The sequence below is a fragment of the Corella eumyota genome, chromosome 5 (genome assembly GCF_963082875.1).
Source record: "Corella eumyota chromosome 5, kaCorEumy4.1, whole genome shotgun sequence".
Taxonomy (NCBI): domain Eukaryota; kingdom Metazoa; phylum Chordata; class Ascidiacea; order Phlebobranchia; family Corellidae; genus Corella; species Corella eumyota.
This window is the reverse complement of record NC_137494.1, coordinates 878,581-896,827: the sequence shown is the minus strand read 5'-3', so window position 1 is coordinate 896,827 and position 18,247 is coordinate 878,581. Positions and strand designations below refer to the sequence as shown.

The 18,247-nt window shown below is 27.7% G+C and overlaps 1 protein-coding gene across 2 annotated transcripts; it reads left to right on the top strand.

Annotated features, from left to right (window-relative positions):
• Positions 1-10,480: 10,480 nt before the first annotated feature.
• LOC145752213 (atlastin-2-like) lies at positions 10,481-18,051 on the top strand. Of its 2 annotated transcripts, XM_082568447.1 has the most exons (12): positions 10,481-11,153; positions 11,771-11,991; positions 12,127-12,267; positions 12,523-12,678; positions 12,888-12,968; positions 13,042-13,270; positions 13,339-13,523; positions 13,664-13,735; positions 13,900-14,085; positions 14,235-14,306; positions 14,467-14,653; positions 14,894-14,965. In XM_082568447.1, exons 1-11 carry the CDS (start codon positions 11,087-11,089, stop codon positions 14,539-14,541), a joined length of 1,485 nt encoding a protein of 494 aa, XP_082424573.1. In that variant the 5' UTR covers positions 10,481-11,086; the 3' UTR covers positions 14,542-14,653; positions 14,894-14,965. The 2 variants fall into 2 exon arrangements, with proteins under 2 accessions (XP_082424573.1, XP_082424574.1); XM_082568448.1 differs by lacking the exons at positions 10,481-11,153; positions 11,771-11,991; positions 12,127-12,267; ... (3 more) ...; positions 13,339-13,523; positions 13,664-13,735 and adding exons at positions 15,159-15,350; positions 15,629-15,700; positions 15,885-16,076; ... (2 more) ...; positions 16,678-16,749; positions 16,975-18,051 and having other exon boundaries at positions 14,021-14,085.
• Positions 18,052-18,247: the final 196 nt, after the last annotated feature.

Below are 18,247 nucleotides of genomic sequence, written 5' to 3'. Positions count from 1 at the left end.
AGGTTATGGTTAAATGCAAATGTTTTAATTTTTTTTTTCAGCATACGTTTTTAATTTTATTGATTTAAAATTAGCTATAACAGTTGAAAGAAATCACAACGTAACGAACAATAATTTTCAAATAGGCTATTTGAAAAATATTCTATAAAACTTTTATATTTTTATTTTGAATAACTTATTATGAATAGTCTTATATTTTTATTATGAAGTACAGATTAATACACCATTTGTTTATAATTGAAATGAACTAGTATGAGTTCTAGAAATAGAGAAAATTTTTCTGAACTAATTGCATGTCTGAAAAATTTTGGCTTTAGCGAAAGTCAAATAAGAAGTGCGATTTATGCAACAGGTAAAATAAAATGTTAATTTAGTCATTTATCAAAGTTTGTACTAAAATTACTAAAATCGTTATTTTTAAAGGAGTTTCTCCTATTGTGAACGACGAAAATGTATCTATTTTAATTGAAAATATTAACAGAAATCAAGGTAAATTTTTTATGCAAAACTTAATTAACACTTAAAAATATCTAAAACATTATTATACCTTAATAAATTTAATTTTGTTTAAACTTCTTATTTTTAATCAAAACGCATTATTTAATTAATAAGTCTATTTGATATAAAAATTTTTAAATAACATTTAAGAGCTTTCGCCGAGCGTGACTGCTGCCAATGTGGATATAGACAAAAACCAAGGTAACGAAATATATAACTTTTATAGCTAAAAAAAGAAAACTGAAAACATTTTCAATTTAGAAACAGTTACCTAAGTACATGGGCAAAGTTAATTTTTTTAATCTCTGTTTTTAAAGCAGGAACAAATATTCTTAAAAGCAAATCACACAAAACCTCTAAAAAATCCTCGGGTAACTATCAACCTCGGGTAACTATCAAGGTCAAAAAGATTTTGAAGTTAAACTCGGCAAGTTATCTTTTATTCTTTGTGTATATAAATGCTGTGTTAAACTATAACCATTAGTTTAACTTCTATCTATTTAAAGGCTACCTTGAAATACTCTAGCATCCATCTTTGACATAAAAAAGGACTCCCTATGTTTAAACTTTTTTGTTGCTTTGCTGTAATGTTTGGCAGATTTAAGCAGTTACTTATCGTTGTTTAAACATGAACTATATATAAGACCAATCTGTTCCCAAATAATACTAAAATATAACTGTTGGAATTTTGTTTCTTTTAAACTTTAGACGCTGGTTACGAAATTGGCAAACCGATTCAACTTGTGAGACCAAGAGATCCCTCTGGCAGATGGCAGTGATAAGGGAGGGTTTGAATTAAACATAGAGGCATTAGAGGTTATATTTGGTCATCCAAATGTCAAAAATAAACCAGTTGCATTGTATTCATTGACCGGAGCATTTCGAAAAAGGAAATCTTTTCTTCTGAACCTTTTCTTGCACAGATTAAGGTCTAGTAAGGTATGTTTTTTTCATTTTTGAATTAATTTTTATATATAAGTAAATTTATGCCTGAAACTAAAAAATATTTGACAAAAATAATTTATTTTAAATTTGTTGTTTTAAGCCTGAAAAATGGTTGACTGACAAATCTCAAATATTAAACCCAGAGGATGGTTTCCATTGGAGAGGTGGTCATGAGAGTGATACAAAAGGAATTTGGATTTGGAACCAACCCTTTTCTATTTCTACTCACAGTAAAAAGGAGGTAAGTTATTATTATTTTACTAAAATAAATTTACACGTAACTCAATGTACATTTTGATCTACAACAAAAGACTCGCAAAATTAAAACTGGTTCTAACAGGGAAAATACTCCTTTAAAAACATTTAATGTAAAATGACCGATCCAGGCTGATAAACTCTTGTATAACCAAGCACTCTTTAAGGTCAACTTGTTTCTTATGGACACTCAAGGAGCATTCGATCTTGTAGGAGACACAAAGTGTCAATCAGTTATCTTCTCTTTAAGCACTCTGATTGGCTCAGTTCAAATTTACAACGTCATGCAAAACATTGACACTAATGACCTTGAAAACTTACATGTAAATATTTTAAAAAAATCAACTACTTTTAAAAGCATTAATATATATTAAGATTACTGATACACATTAAAACTAAGTTTTAATGTTATTATGACAGTATGTTATTTATAATAAATATTATTGATAAATCATGATTTTACCAATTTTAACGCAAAAAATCAAAACCTTATCAAATAGTTGAACAGTAGGTTTATTTTTGTAGTTGTTTGCAAACTATGGAACCACTGCGAAACAGGTATTTCTGAAAAACAATACAAATGCTCAAACTCAAGCTCCATTTCAGGTAAGCATAAGTTTTTTTCTAACTTGATAAATTACTATTTTTTTAAATCACAATTATTTTTTTAGAAATTGATATTTCTTATCAGAGATTGGGCTGATAGTGACATAGAACTAGGATCTGAAAATGGCAGCAGATATTTGAACAAAATCCTAAACCAAAGCGAAAATAAAAAGATTATACAAATTCGTGACAGCATCAACCAATACTTTACGGAATTGTCTGGGGTTTTTGTTGCCTGGACCTGGCAATTGTGTTAGTACTGGAGGTAAAAAGGAAACCTCAATTTCTTTCAAAGGTTTGTAAAAAATTAACTTAATTAAAAAAAAGGCTTTAATTTAAAAAATATAATTTTATTTTATTTCTAGCTTACCTCAAATTACAAACTAGTTTTGGGCAACATTTGATAAAATGTAGTTTAAAAATTTTTCCTAGATATAGATCATAATTTCTTGGAATATGTCGCCAAATTACATAAGCAATTATTTCACCCCAACAACATTGTTGTGAAACAAAATAATGATCGTGATGTCACTGGCCGTGATCTCATAAATCTAATGCATTCCTATTTTGATATTTTTAAAAGCGGAAAAATGCCGAACGTAGGATCCATTTTGGAGGTAAAAAAATTGTTTTTTGTTTTAAAAATTTGTTAGATTACATTAATTTTTACCAAAATATTTTGAAAATAAATTATTATAAACTGGTTGTATGGTTACCAAGTCAAATGTTTTATTGATATTAGCATTGCCCAATTTACAGTGTTTCTTTTATATCTTAAGGCAATTTTAGTTATTTGTTTTTTGTTTATTTTTTAAAGGCAAATCAAAGAGCAGCAATTTTTGCTTTAATACAAAAGGCAAGGCAACAATACAATGAGAAAATGAAAGAGGTTGGTTTCACGTTTGTTAAACTACAATAACTATATAATAAGAATATCATTTATTAAATATTTTTTGTTTTAGCCACTAAGCTTTTAAATATTGTTAACTCAAAATTTTATTTAAAATTATAATCGTTTTTAGAAATTCACGCATTATGAAAAAAACCTCGAAATGATTCATCAAATTTGTAAATCAGAAGCTCTCTCTGTTTATGACAATTCTCCCAAACTTGGAGATAAAAACTTTGTAAAAGAACAAAAAAAAGATCTTGAAGAATCGATAAACCAACTTTTTTTTGCGTTTGAAGAAAAGAATAAAACCTTTTATGTAGGTTTTAACTGTGTATTACAATAATGTAACAATTTTAACAGCGTTTGCTTAGTAAATATTTGACACTGACTATCAATACAAAATAGTGTTTAATGTATATAACAACACAGCAATAATTTGCCTCGAGCCTCATCTCAACCCCTATTTTTCTCTAACACAGATTTAATTTGTTGTAAAATTAGAAACTGGCAGAAGCAAAGGCACTTACAACTATGGATAGCGCAAAACAAAAGTATTCAAAATTGATGAACGAAGTAAGTATAAAGTAACTGTTCAATGTTAATCAAATTGGCGCCGACATTTGCCCTGTACTTCATGTAGCATTCAAGTGTAAAGTTTTATTAATACAAAATGGTAATTTTTGTTTAAAAAATAAAAAGACATCTTTGCTTTAGGAATGTGACGACAAATATGTTGCTTTAAAGTTGTTCGACACACTTGATATAAACACCAACATGGTTAATGAATGTAAAAACCAATTCAACAGTGAGGTTGCTAAAGATTTGCTGAAAGATCATACGAGAAAAAATAACGAAAACAAGGTGTTTTTAGCTTTTTAACACTATATTTGTTAACCCCTTACTTTTAAAACCCCTATTGTATTTGTTAATGTTATTTAAACAGTGGGTGTGATGTAAAATACTAAACACCAATACATAATTTTGTTTCGTGAGTTTAAATTTTTTTATTATCATTGATAAATGTTTTATTGTAGCAGTAGAATAACCGGTACAATAACTATGCTTAAATATTTTACTGCTTTTAGACAAAAGCTGTAAATGGATTTACTAAAAATAAAGAAAATGCTTTTGTCTTTTATGACAATAAAATGAAACAGGGAAGTGTTTGTAACTACATAAATTTGGTTTGAAACCAATAAAATAAAACATTAGCTGATTGTTAAACTATACTTACCTTAACTACCTTTGTGATAGTTTATCCAAGGCAAATTTAAAGCAAAAGGTGAGCTAGAAAATTGTCATAACCTGGCAAAGAATGAAGCCTTAAACATGTACATGGAGAATGCAGAAAAGCTTTTACTTCCTGAGAGAGCAGAAATAATTAAAAACGACCTTGAACAAGAAATCAATCGTCATTTTAAAAAACTTATTGAACAAAATGTTGATTACGAGGTTGATAAGTTAAAATATGATAAATTTATGAATTAAACTGGCAATATAAAAATGCTTATATTAATTATTTTACTAAAGTATTAAATTAAAAATTATGAGTAAAATCTACATAACAAACATTAAAAATGTAGAATAATCTAAAAATTACTGTGCCTTTTTAAATCGTTTTTGTTATGTAGAAAAGCTTGAATAAAAAAGCAAATGACGTTGTTGTTGTTGACCTTTATCAAAATAGTGACCGCCAAATTTTTTAGCAGTATCACTAACCCAAAATAATAGTCTTAAACTAGAATATAATATATGAGTGTATTTAACATTACTTTAAAATATAATTAAATTTTAAATAGTAAAACGATTTGCTAAATTATATATCGTACTTTTTTTTAGTCTGAACTTGAAAGAAAATTGTCTGATTTGTTAATTAGTTGCAAGAAAACTTATACTTTATCTATGAATGAGGTAAGAAATTTTACGCATTAATACAAAATTTACAACCAACAACCATAAGCTATAAAGTGATGGCAAACTTTACAAGTTTGTACAATAAACGCCACGTTTCTCTAGTAGTAATAGCCTACTAATTACTTTTTTTCATTGGAACATTTCTCAGTTTTATTAAAACTACCTGCTTTCTTAACAATATAATGTAATAATTAAAATATTTTATAATAATAAGAAACAATTTGTTTTAAAGTGGGGCAACAAAGTTCTCGACGATGCAGGTTTTGAAGTAGCGCACGTTAATGCTTGTAAAGCTGCTGAGTTGAAATATGAAAGCTCGGATTTTGGAAAAGACACTGATCTTCGCGTTAGATGCAAATTAAAACTGGATTTAGAATTAAATGAGGAAAAGTCAACGTTTAAACGCACGAACGAAATTAACAAAGTAAATTTTAAGTTGTGGTTCTTTAATAATCTTTAGAACAATACTGCAAAACTTTAATAATAATACCATTTACATTAAAACATGTTTTTTTATAAAGTTGATAATTAAACATCTAGTTAGTATATTTTATTTGTAAATAAAACAATTTAATTTCTTTTATGTTTAGAATAAGGCAGAAATTATCAAACGAAATGCTTCGTACAATGCAGAACAGCAATACTCTAGATTAATGGACAAAGTAAGTTTATAGTTGATGTTTAAACCTTTTAATTAGTGGCTTTTTGACAATATTTTCTACATGTCCTTAGTTCCTTTTATAGTGGTCACAAATCAATGCACAAAAAAATAAACTACCCCCAAAATGTAAAATAATGTATGTTATTAAGTGAAAGTTGATTGATTTTTAACAATATGAATATAGTATATTTGGTAATGTTGTAGGAATGTGAAGACAAATATGTTGAGCCAGAAACACTGGGTGAAGCTCACTTCAGATGCAAAGCAAAAGCTTTAAAGTTATTTGACCTTCTTGATTTGGACACAAACCAAATTGATGAATGTAAAAACCAATTCAATACCGAGGTTGTTGAGAATTTGCTAGAGCAATATAGAAGAAAAAATAAAGAATACAAGGTGTTTGTCGTATTTTTACCATTTAATTGTCAACTATTTTTTTATTTAAAAATTAAGGTACTTTTAATAGATAATAGGTATTTAGTTGGTAAAGTAAACTTCTTAAAAACTTTTGCTGTTTTATTAACCTTTTTATGTTATTTTAAGTCTAATCTAGAGAGAAAAATATCTAGTTTGTCATTAAGTTGCGAAGAAGCTTACATTGTTTACATGAATAGGGTGAGAAAGATAAAAAAAACTAAATAAATACCAAAAAAGATAAAAAGATTATGTCAAAAATATTAGTATCCATCAAGTTTAAAAAAGGCATGATCAAAAATAAGTAATTATGTAACACCTGTTATAACAAAAATAGATAAAACAGTTTTTTGAACGATTTGTTTACAGTTTGGCAGTAAAGTTCTTGATGACAGAGCTTTCGAAGACGCCCATAAAGATGCTTGTAAAGCTGCCATAAAAAAGTTTGAGCTTTCTGAGCTTGGAATAAACACTAATCTTCGTGATGAATGCAAATCTAAACTTCATACTGATCTTCAAAATAAAATGCCATCGTTTAAACGCATAAACGAAAATAACAAGGTGATTTTAAACCGCAATTATAAGCTAGACTAAAGTTGTTGTTTTATATTGTAGTTTAAACCTCTCTATGATTATAAAACGATTTAATTTTTTTAGGATCTAGCAAAAAGAAAGGCACAAAATACTGTAGAGAAAGCAAAACAAAGATACTTCCAGTTGATGGACAAAGTGAGTAGTAATAAACAGTTTATAGTTTTATTTAAGTATCTTTCTTGTTGGAGACCACAGTGTTACCTTTTTCCGATTTCTACGCAAGTACTTCGTTTATTTTATAAAGTAGCTATTTATTTGCACGAATCATTAAAAATAAATTTTTACTTTTTTTTAAGATATTTGAAAACAAATATGTTGAGCCAGCGAAACTTGAGGAAGCTCACAGTAAATACATTCCAGAAGCTTCAAAGTTGTTTGACGCACTTGATATAAACGCCTACATGGTTGCTGAATGTAAAAAACAATTTAATACCGAGGTTGCTGAAGATTTGCTTGAAACTTATAACAGAAAAAATAAAGAAAACAAGGTGGTTATAGCCTGTTTAAATATAATATATTGTTAATATTCGAAATAAAAATGATAGTAATTTAAATAAAAAGTGCTTTGCTAACTGACAAAATTTGCCTAACTGACAACAACATTTTTCATTAAGAACTATACATTTTATAGTAAAATTGTTATAGTAAACCATGGTAAACCATTACAATTATATTAAGTGCCAACATGATAACGGAACCGTAGGAGCTACATTTAAATAATGTTTATTTTTTTTGTAGGTTAAAAAAGTAAATGAACTCAAAGAAATTAAAGAAAAAGCTTTTGAATTTTATGAAAATAAAATGAAACAAGTAAATATTTGTTACTTTATAAATTTAGTTTTAAAACTGGTAAAATAATGTTTGTCAACTAATAAGTTTTTTTGTTATAGTACATCAAGGGCAAATACAAGGAACACTATGGGTTAGAAAATTACCATAACCTACAAAAAAACAACGCATTAAACATGTATGTGACAAATGCAAAAACTTTTTTTTTACTCCCTGAAAGACCAATGATTAAAGACAATCTTGAACAAGAAATCATTCAACATTTTACAACTTTAAAGGAACAAAATGTTGTCTATGAGGTAAATTTAATTTTAATATAAAAATCCTATAAAAGTTATAAAAATCCTTTGGTATGATAAAAATAACTTTAAAAGTGTTGAATAACTGTAAGATTTTTCTCGTTTGTGTAGAGATACTTTAATGAAAGAGCACTCGCCATGCAGGAAGAAATAAAAGACAACTATTTAGATAAATTTAAAGAGGTATTACTAACATTTTTAGTAAATCCTTAAAAAAACTAATATTTAACTACGTTAAAATTACCAAAGAAATAAAATTAATTTTAGCGAAGTACCAACTAGTTACAATTTTTAAAAATGCATTGATCTTTAAGAATGGATTTAAATTGGAGTAACAATTAAAATTGCAAGTTTTATGCTTCGTGCAAACATTTTTAGTAAAAAATAATAATGATAACCTTTTATTAAGATACTGGACAACAAATACGTTGATCCAGAAAAACTTAAACTGTGCCACGAACAAATTAAAAAAAATGTACAAACAAAATTAAAAAAAGGTTTTGACGAACGTGGATACCAAAAATCCGGGGAAGAATTTGTTCTAAAATGTCTCCAGAACTTAGATGAACGTTATAAAAACATCAAAAAAATTAACGATAGCAATAGACCAAAATGGTTAAAAAGAATTATCGAAAAGGTTTTAAATTTTTTTGCAAGTTTTGTTGGATATGATATATTCCCACCTAGAATTTTTGACTATATTGCTGGTGCAACTGAAGTCTCAGAGAAAGTCTCGGGAGCTTTAATTCTTTAAATTAAATTTTAAATTTAAAAAAAATTATTTTGTTATTTAATTTTTAATTAATTAATTTTTCAATTTGTATTATGATTTATTTTGTTATTAACAAAATGTAGTTCCCATTTTTCGGTGCATGTTTAATTTAATTGCTTAAAATTTTATAACTTATATTGCAATATATAAAGCCATACTGCTAAATATTTTTAACTATTAAGTATATTTTAATTAGATTTGTATATAAGCTAAGACTTTACATAAACACTAATTGGTACCCAGCCCATATAAACTGTAATTTTTGTTTGATTTGGTTTGATTGCTTTTTCATACTTAGTAATATTTTTTCTAAATTTAAAAAATACGTTTATAATATTAATAAATGTATTTTATAACTGTATATCAAAAAAATGAATAAAGATGGCAAAAATTTTTTGTTTAGTTTTTGTTTTTTGTCTAAACCTATTTTTTACAGACCCAGTACTTCAGTAATCTACGTCTTGGTATCAGAAAATTATTTAAAAAGTTGGATTTTATATAAATTTTAATTTTAGTTGCTATCCTTTACAAGTAAAAATAAAACAATTAGTTTTCTTGTATTTTTAGAAACTGGCCCAAGCAAAAACACTTAACATATTTTTTCGTTATGATACTTATTTATGTGTTGTAGTAAGCATTGTTAAATGTGCTATAAGCCCCTATTTTCGTGGCAAAAAAAAAGGTTAATATAACGTCGTTTGCAGCCAAGCGTGTATTTAATGTTAAATAAAGTGGTGCCATTCACCCATAACATTTGTTAGTACATGCATTATTGTTGAATATATATTATCTTAAGTAAAATGACTACAATTGCACAATTAAACCATTTAGTGATGCATGTTTAATGTAACTTTATTTAATATTGTATATAATATTTCAATTGCATAAAATAGTAGTCACATTTTCGTAGTGATCGTGTTAATTGTAAATAATGTAATTTAACCCTTCGGCATAACTTATGTAAACATAGAAAATTAGAAATTTTATTAATAAAAGCACTAATTATAAGTAAACTAAATAATTTTTATAAAGGAAATGTGTTGGTATAAAATAACCTGTATTTGTGCAAATTTTTCAAGATTTTAATTTTCAAACTTTTGGTTATTTATATTTTTAACTGTACATATTAAAAACTGCAAAACTGATTTATAAAAAGTGTAAATAAATTAATTTTATCAGTGTGTAGATTTTAATAATTTTTACGACATTTGGAGTTGATGATAAACTACAATACAGTCGATTCGTTGCATAAGACTACTTTATTTAAAAGCGGTGTTTCACGTACTGCAAACTTTTCGTTATTAGCTGAAAGAAAGTTAATTTGAAGTCGTTCGCAACAAAGCGTGTTTCCAAAGTCAAGTTAACTATAAACAATAACTGGCAGAACTACAAAACAACGTTTTATATTGATTTCTTTCTAAAATACGAAAAACTTAAAATTCATTTTAGTGAAGTAGGCCTATGTGAGAATTTTATACATTATTGACCCAATGTTATTATTTTTACAAATAATGCAGTATGTTTTAAACAGCACGTGAAAATATTTAATAATTAACTGCAAATTTAAATCTAAGGCGTAAACTTAAAAAAAATTAAATAGCGAGCATTAAAAGCAAAGTAAACCACATATCGAACTGTTGTGAGTCTAAATATGGTGTTTTGAAAATCAGTGACCCAGTGAACTACGGGAAATTTTTTTGAGTAATATAAAGAGTTGGAAATTCCAGATATTAAACTGTTTGCGTGTGTTTAAATAAGGTGTGGTAAAAATAAGTAACCCAGAAAAACAAGTGGTTTTTTTCTGGGTGATACAAAGAGGTGGAAATTCCAGAATACCAGACACAAAAAATTTTGTAGTTAAAAATAGAATTCGAAGAAACTTTTGTACAACAACAAAATTTTTTTTTTTCGTTTGCAAAGTGTGATTAAAAACGATACTCGCATACAAAAATTTACTTTATGTAGACCTCGTAACAGATGCTAATTGTATGTAGGTCAAAATGATTTTTTTGATAAGAGAAGTGACTGCGCATGTTTATAGATTTTTTAGCAACAGTGCATATTTATAAATTTTTTGGCAAATGTAAAAATTTATAGATCCTAAGTCTGCGTTTTATTATTTTAGTAGACAGTAAAAAAATACAGTGTAAAGGCCCGTTCACACGGCGTACGCCACGCAACCTAACGTTATGTAAGATTTCGCAACCATTGAAAATAATTAGGGTTGGTCACACGTACAAAAGTTTGCGAAAGTTGCGTAAGATTTCGTAAACTTTTGTGGCTGGAGCGAAATTTACCCAAGATTTCGTAAGCGGTATACTTTCATTTTAGATATTTTGTATTTGTTAATCCCTAGAACTCGTAAAGTTACGTAACGCAACGCAGCGCAACGCAACGTTACCTTGTCGTGTGAACAGGACTTTACAAATTAAGACAAATTATCTGAAATGTTTCCACGCGTGAAGAAACAAAGCGTAAGCGAAGGTGAAATACAAAGTACGATTAATAAAACAGGTAAAATGAAACGTCAATTTGGTTATTTATCTAAATTTAAAATAAAATAACTAAAATACTTTGTTTTGCGACGAAAATGTGGATACTCTAGTTGAAAATCTTAGCGAAAATCAAGGTAAAAGTGGATGGTTTATTATTAAACTAAATTTACTAAAATGCAATTTATAGTTATTGCCGATATATTTTTGCAGTGTCTTTTAAGTATAACCCGCAAACTTAGAAATAGAATATCTATCGTGTTTGTGTACTTAGAGTTCAAAAATTTTAGTATGTTGTTTATAATAAAAAAGTGTTTCAAACGTCGTCTTTACGGCATATCATGTTGATCAAATGTATATCACATTATCAATTATTTAAAAAAGTATGAAAAAAATGTTTGTTTGTTTATTATATATAATTTCTTGTTTGACACGCCGATTTTTATACTTTACGGATCTAAGGTTTTTTTAAGAACATTTACATACAAGTGAACAGTTACGTGCAAATTTATATGTAAAATGATTGAACTTTTTTAAGTTTATTAACAGTTAAAGCTTGGTCTTCTAATGTGCAGTAAAAATGCTTATGCCTGCGCCAAACCTGCATCTAAATGTTGATTTTATATTTTTAAAATTTAGAGAAACTTCTTCAAATTGGACCAGTTCAACTTGTAAAACCAATAAATGATTCGGGAAGTGATGAAGGAGGGTTCGAATTGAACACAGAGGCTTTAGAAGTAATATTTGGTCATCCAAATGTTAAAGATAAACCAGTTGCATTGTATTCTGTGACGGGAGCATTTCGAAAAGGAAAATCTTTTCTTCTGAACCTTTTCTTGCATAGATTAAGGTCTAGTAAGGTATGTTTCGGTCAGTATTTAAAAGTGTAAAGTTAAATTAAATCAAGTTAATAAGGCAAACTGTGGATTTTTTTTAATATAGTTGTATAAAAAATAAAAAAAGCAATTTTTAAATAATTTTAAAAATATTTTTAGTCAGAAAAATGCTTAGAAGACCAATCTCAAATATTAGAACTAGATAATGGTTTTCATTGGAGAGGTGGTCATAAAAGTGATACAAAGGGAATCTGGATTTGGAACCAACCTATTCTACTTACTACTGATGATGGAAAAGAAGTAGGTTGTTTGTTTTTTGATAAAGTTCCCTGAATTTCAGAAAAAATACAAAAATCATTCCTAAGACAAAACCACAACCACTTCTTGTTACTACTATGCCCCAAAAAAGTATATATGACCCTAATACAAGTAAAGTTGGCAAATATAACCACTTGGCAATTTTTGGGGCCAAAAATGAGTAAAAGGGTGAAAATAAGTAATGTTAAATATTTTACAAAATAGTCAATCAGGATTAATTTGACAAATATATTTTAGGTCAACTTGTTTCTTATGGATACTCAAGGAGCATTTGATTTTGTTGCGGACACAAAATGTTCATCAGTTATCTTTTCTTTAAGCACTCTGATTGGCTCAGTTCAAATCTACAATGTTTCCCAAAACATTGACACTAACGACCTTCAAAACTTGCATGTAAGTAAATATAAAACAAATATTTTTACTGTACAAAAGAAACAGATTTCTAATAAATAGTGTATAATATAGTGAGACACAAAATAAGGCTATGTTCAGGGGGTATGTTACATAGTTTAAAAATATCGAAAATATACTTTTAAAAAGGTTTAAACTTTGGTTTATAGGTTATTTAATATTTAACTTATGCAATTAATTTACTTTCATAGTTATTTGCAAATTACGGAAATACTGCCAAACAAGAATTTCAAAAAAACAACAAAAATATTCAATCCCAAGTCCCGTTTCAGGTTATTTTCTGTCAATATTTAAATAACAAAGGTAAAAATTAATATATTTATGAATAACAAATGTTTTGTACAGAAATTGATGTTTCTGGTTAGAGATTGGCCTGATAAAGATGTAAGTTATGGATTAGAAGGTGGTAGAAGGCTTCTAAGCAATATCCTTAGCAAAAGTAAAAACAAAGAAATTATTGAAATTCGAGGCAGCATCAACAAATATTTCACTGAGTTTTCATGTTTTTTGATGCCCACTCCTGGAAAGAAAGTAGCTGAAAGGGGAAGTAAAGAAACTCCAATTCCATTCAAAGGTTTGCACATTTAAAGAAAAAAACTTCAATAAACCATACTAAAATTTCATTTACAAATTTTTTTCAAGATATTGATCCAGAATTCTTAAGGTATGTTGACGAATTACAAAAGCAACTTTTTGAACCCCACAACATTATTGTGAAACAAAACAATGGCTGTGATGTTACTGGTAGTGATCTAATCAACCTCATATATGCCTATTTTGACATTTTTCAAAGTGGAAAAATGCCAAGAGTTGAATCCATTGTGGAGGTGCATGCTTCCTTTTTTGATTTGATTTTAAATTTTTTAAATTTTACAATTTAGAACTCCCAAGTATTGAAATTTTTTATACAATTTGTGTATAACATCGGCCCTACTTATATTCTTATGACAGTGTTTGTTTTGTTTAGGCAAATAAACGAGCAGCAAATGTGGCATTAATTCAGAAGGCAAAGCAACATTACATGGAAAATATGACAACTGTATGTAAAACTTGCATTTAATTTCTGTTAAACTTTTAAAGTTGTTTAGTTGGTTAGCAAAGAAAAATTTACATTTAAAATGTCATGTATACAACTTTTATTATTCCTTTTTTATGTCAAACAATAAAATAGTTTGGGGGTTTAATATTTTTAGTTTGTTTCAGCAATGCCACCAATACGAAGAAAACCTTCAAGTGCTTCATGATAAATGTAAATCAGAGGCTCTTGCTGTTTATGATGATGCTCCTAAACTTGGAGATGGAAGTTTTGTTCGAACAAAAAGAAAGAATCTGAAAGAATTAATCGACCAAAAACTTGATTTCTTTACAGAAAAGAATAAGAAATTTTATGTAGGTTCAATTCCACTTTTTTAAAAATTTTTCACAACTATTATGATATTTTTACATTAGGAGTATTGTAAATATAATAGTTTATACAATATTGTTGATTACAATACAACAATAAATTAATTTTAAATATAATTTTAACCACTCTATAGGAACAGCTAAAGAAAGAGTTACGAGACATCGTTGAAGAAATGGCAGAGGATTTCAAATCAAACTTTGAGCAGGTATATATAAAATGAAACTGATTTATTGTTGTTGAAATCATACAATTAAAACAAGTTTCTTTAGGTAGTTACTTTAAATCTTCATATTGTATTGGGTAATAAATTAGTACACCTTTAAAAATGATACATTACAATAATTGATAATTCTATTTTTGTTTAGGGGTGTAATGGAAAGTTTTTGGAAGATGAAAAACTCCAAAAACTGAATGTTGAAAGCCAGGACCTGGTTATTTAATGAAAAGGTGAAAGATTTTGACCCCAATCTTTACGAAGAATTTAAAAAAAGACTTGACAAAGAAATGGAAAGATGTTTTCAAGCTTTTACCAAAACCAATCTGCATAAAAAGGTAAATCTTCTTCGTATTTAAAGACATTTATTTCCAGCTTAGTAACCTTTTCAGTTGACCTTATAACTTCATCTGCTTTAAAATTTTTTATGATATTTGGCTTACACAACATTGCGTATATAACCTTGCTTCTAAGATAAACAAATGTTAAATTTTATAAACACTGCACCGAAGATCACTCAAGATCGGGTTAATTTAAAACGATCCCAACTCTGTAACTTCTTTATTTGTTGCCTTTAGTCTGAACTGGATAGAAAGTTGTCAGATTTGTTCATAAGTAGCAAAGGTGCCTATACTTCGAGTATGAATGAGGTAAGAACAATTTTTCATAGGTTTACAACTGTTTTTTGTTATGGCTATGTTTACTTATTGTATTCTAAAGTAAAATGGTCATTTAAATTATTTTTTACTTGCTCAGCAAGTTATTAAAAGTCTATTTAGCTAATTTAAATATGTTTGCTTAAGGCTTTAAAAAATATTTATGATTGCAAAAAATGTTTTACAGTATAGTAGTGTTGTTCTTGAAGACAAGAATTTTACAGAGGCGCATGCAAATGCTTACGAAGCATCTTTGGCTCAGTTTGAAAGCTCTAATCTAGGGGAAGACACCATTCTTCGTTCTGAATACAAGACAAAACTTGATAACGAACTTAAGGATGAAATGTCAAAGTTCAAACAGGCCAACGATTTTAACAAGGTAAATTATGTTGCATTTATAATCTGGACTAAAAATTTATATTTGTGTTAAATAGTTTACTTTTTAATATGTACCATAGAATTAGTCGGCAACTTAAGACTGGGTGGTGTAACTGTTGTTACTCCATGTCATTTGACCTTTCCACATCGAGGATGAAGTCATATAAAAAATATATTTATATGAAATTTAATCATGTTTTTTATTGTTTCTATTATTTATTATCAGAATATTTTTACAGTGAATCATGTTATAATACATTTTTTTTGTTCTACATTTAGAAACTGACTAAAGCAAAAACTTTGGATCAAATGAACAAAGCCAAGGAAAAATACTGGGAATTGATGGACAGAGTAAGTTGCCAGATAAAGATAACCTTATTGTTTAATATCATTAGTTAAGGTTAATTTACAATGCTTATGTGTCTTAACATAAGTATTTAACAGTCACATGGTAAAAAGATATCTACAGACATAGGAATAAAGTGTTGCCACAGATACAATTTGTAGTAAAACATTTTAAATTTATATGTTGCAGGATTGTGAAGACCAATATGTTGAACCAGCAAAACTGAAGGAAATTCACAAAAAATGCACAGCAGAAGCTGTTACGTTGTTTGACACACTTGACATAAAAGCCAAAATGGTCGATAAATGCAAAAAACAATTCAACAATGAGGTTGCTAAGAAATTACTGGACACCTATGAGCGAAAAAACAACAAAAACAAGGTGCTTATAACTTACATTATATTTGTTAACCCTTTTACTAGGCTAGACTGATATGCTAGTTAATTATACATTGTAGCCTATTGGAATCTGGTGGTTATTGTTCTTGTTTAATCCATTTGTTTTTTACAGACCAAGGCTGTAAACCGGTTAAAAGAAATTAAAGAAAATGCTTTTAATTTGTATGACAAAAAAACACAACAGGTATATAATTAATACTTACGAAAATATGGTTTAAAACTCTAAAATTAACTGTATTATAAGTGTTTGCTTTATTACAGCTTATCCAAGGCAAGTTTAAGGAAGAGAATGATTTTAACAATCTTCATAACCAGGCAAAGAATGAAGCTTTGAGCAAGTTTGAAAAGAAAGCAGAAGAGTTTTCGCTTACAGAAAAAACAGAGATTAAAAACAACCTTGAACAAGATATCAATCAACTTTTCATAACCTTGGATTCGCAAAATTCCGTCTACGAGGTGAGAAAAGTATTTATATTTGGTGTAATTAGATTGGAATAATAACATAAATACATTTCTAGTTATTAAAAAAAGGTTTTTTTAAATTGTTTTCTGTTTGCAATAACAAATAAAAACTGTTTTTGTAGCAAAACCTAAACGAAAGTGCAATTGCCATGCTTCAAGAATTGAAAACCAATTACTTACAAAAAATAAATGAGGTAATATTTATTTTAGTTTTGTTAAAACCTTAAAAAAGTTAATGTTACAATAAGAAACTAAATACATATAAAGTATGTATTGTAATTTCTTTTAAGTTGGGATAAAAAAAATTCTGTTGTTAATTTATGTGATGGCAAAAAAGTAGCAGACAATATTATCTAGTTTTTTTTGACATAGGTTAATTTTTGTTTCCACTAATATAGTCATTAACCTTTTAATTTTAGTTAACTGACAGCAAGTATGTTGATCCAACATGTCTAGAAGAATTTCACGAAAATACCAAACAAAATCTTCAACATCAATTTCAAGCTGATTTTATCAAGGAAGGATATATTAATTTGGCAAAAAAATATGCTGACAAATTCTGTCAGGATTTGGACAATAGTTTTGGAACCATCAAGAGAAATAACAAGAAAAACAAACCAAATTGGCTGAGAAAAGTTGGCAAGGGGTTGCTAGGAGCGGTACTTCAAGGTTTAATTAGTTATGCTTCAAGTGGAAATGCAGTGGACGGTGCACTTGGAGTAGTAAAAGGATTTATTGGTGGCTTTACAGGAAAAAAAGTAAAATAATTTTTTGACTACTGAAATTGTATACGCTGGCATAAAAACAATCCCTTAAAAAAATTAGCGTTTTTAAGTCAATTTAAAACAACCTTAATACTATAAAATATTGGTAATGCTAACTGATGACTTTTTGTTATATTTTATATGTTATTTGCTTGTTGCATTTTTAGTTTTCATTCATTACTGCATGTTTTATAATTTAATGTTGTAAATTTTGCTATTTTAGTAGTGTAGTTGCCATATTATTACAACCTAAATAAGTGCATGTTACGAAGTTGATTATTGTATATATGATTATAACAGCTAGTGTGAAAATATATTGTATGTATGACTTGGACTATAACAGCTAGTGCGAAAAATATTGTATAGCGAGTATTAAAAATATTTGAAATGCCAATTTACTTACATAAACACTGATCAGCTTGGAACAATTACAAATATTTATTTTCAATTGCTAAATTTGTATTATTTCTGTCTGTTAAAATTGAATTTCAAAAATTTTTCATTTATTTTGTTTTAAAACTGTACATATTATAAAAGCCAAATTTGTAACTGTGTGGCGAAATTTATTTGTTTATTTCTTTGCTCGTACTTTTAAATCTCAAATTATATTTTTTTGTTTCTCAACGAGAAAAGCTTGGATAATTCGGCTTCTTACTGTTAAAGCACTTAGGCATCAACCTTATTTTTGTGTTTAATGTATTAAAATGTCATATATAGCAAATATTTTTAAAAGATAAATCTTGTCGTATTTTTTTTAAAAACAACTGTTTGCATTGGTTTGAAAGACATCATCTAAATTGTATTTGAATGTCAGAATAATGAACCCAGCAAAACAAGACCTATACTCCCTGTAAAATATAAAGGGGAAAAAGATCCAGTCGAAAAATACCTAAAAAAAGAGAAAATTTTGACACACACGAGTCAAATG

What these genes read in the sequence shown, in the direction of transcription:
- LOC145752213 (XM_082568447.1), top strand. Translation starts at nt 11,087, where the DNA reads ATGTTTCCACGCGTGAAGAAACAAAGCGTAAGCGAAGGTGAAATACAA. An exon ending in AACTCCAATTCCATTCAAAG is followed by an intron (nt 13,271 to 13,338) that starts GTTTGCACATTT and finishes ATTTTTTTCAAG; the next exon opens with ATATTGATCCAGAATTCTTA. An exon ending in ACATGGAAAATATGACAACT is followed by an intron (nt 13,736 to 13,899) that starts GTATGTAAAACT and finishes AGTTTGTTTCAG; the next exon opens with CAATGCCACCAATACGAAGA.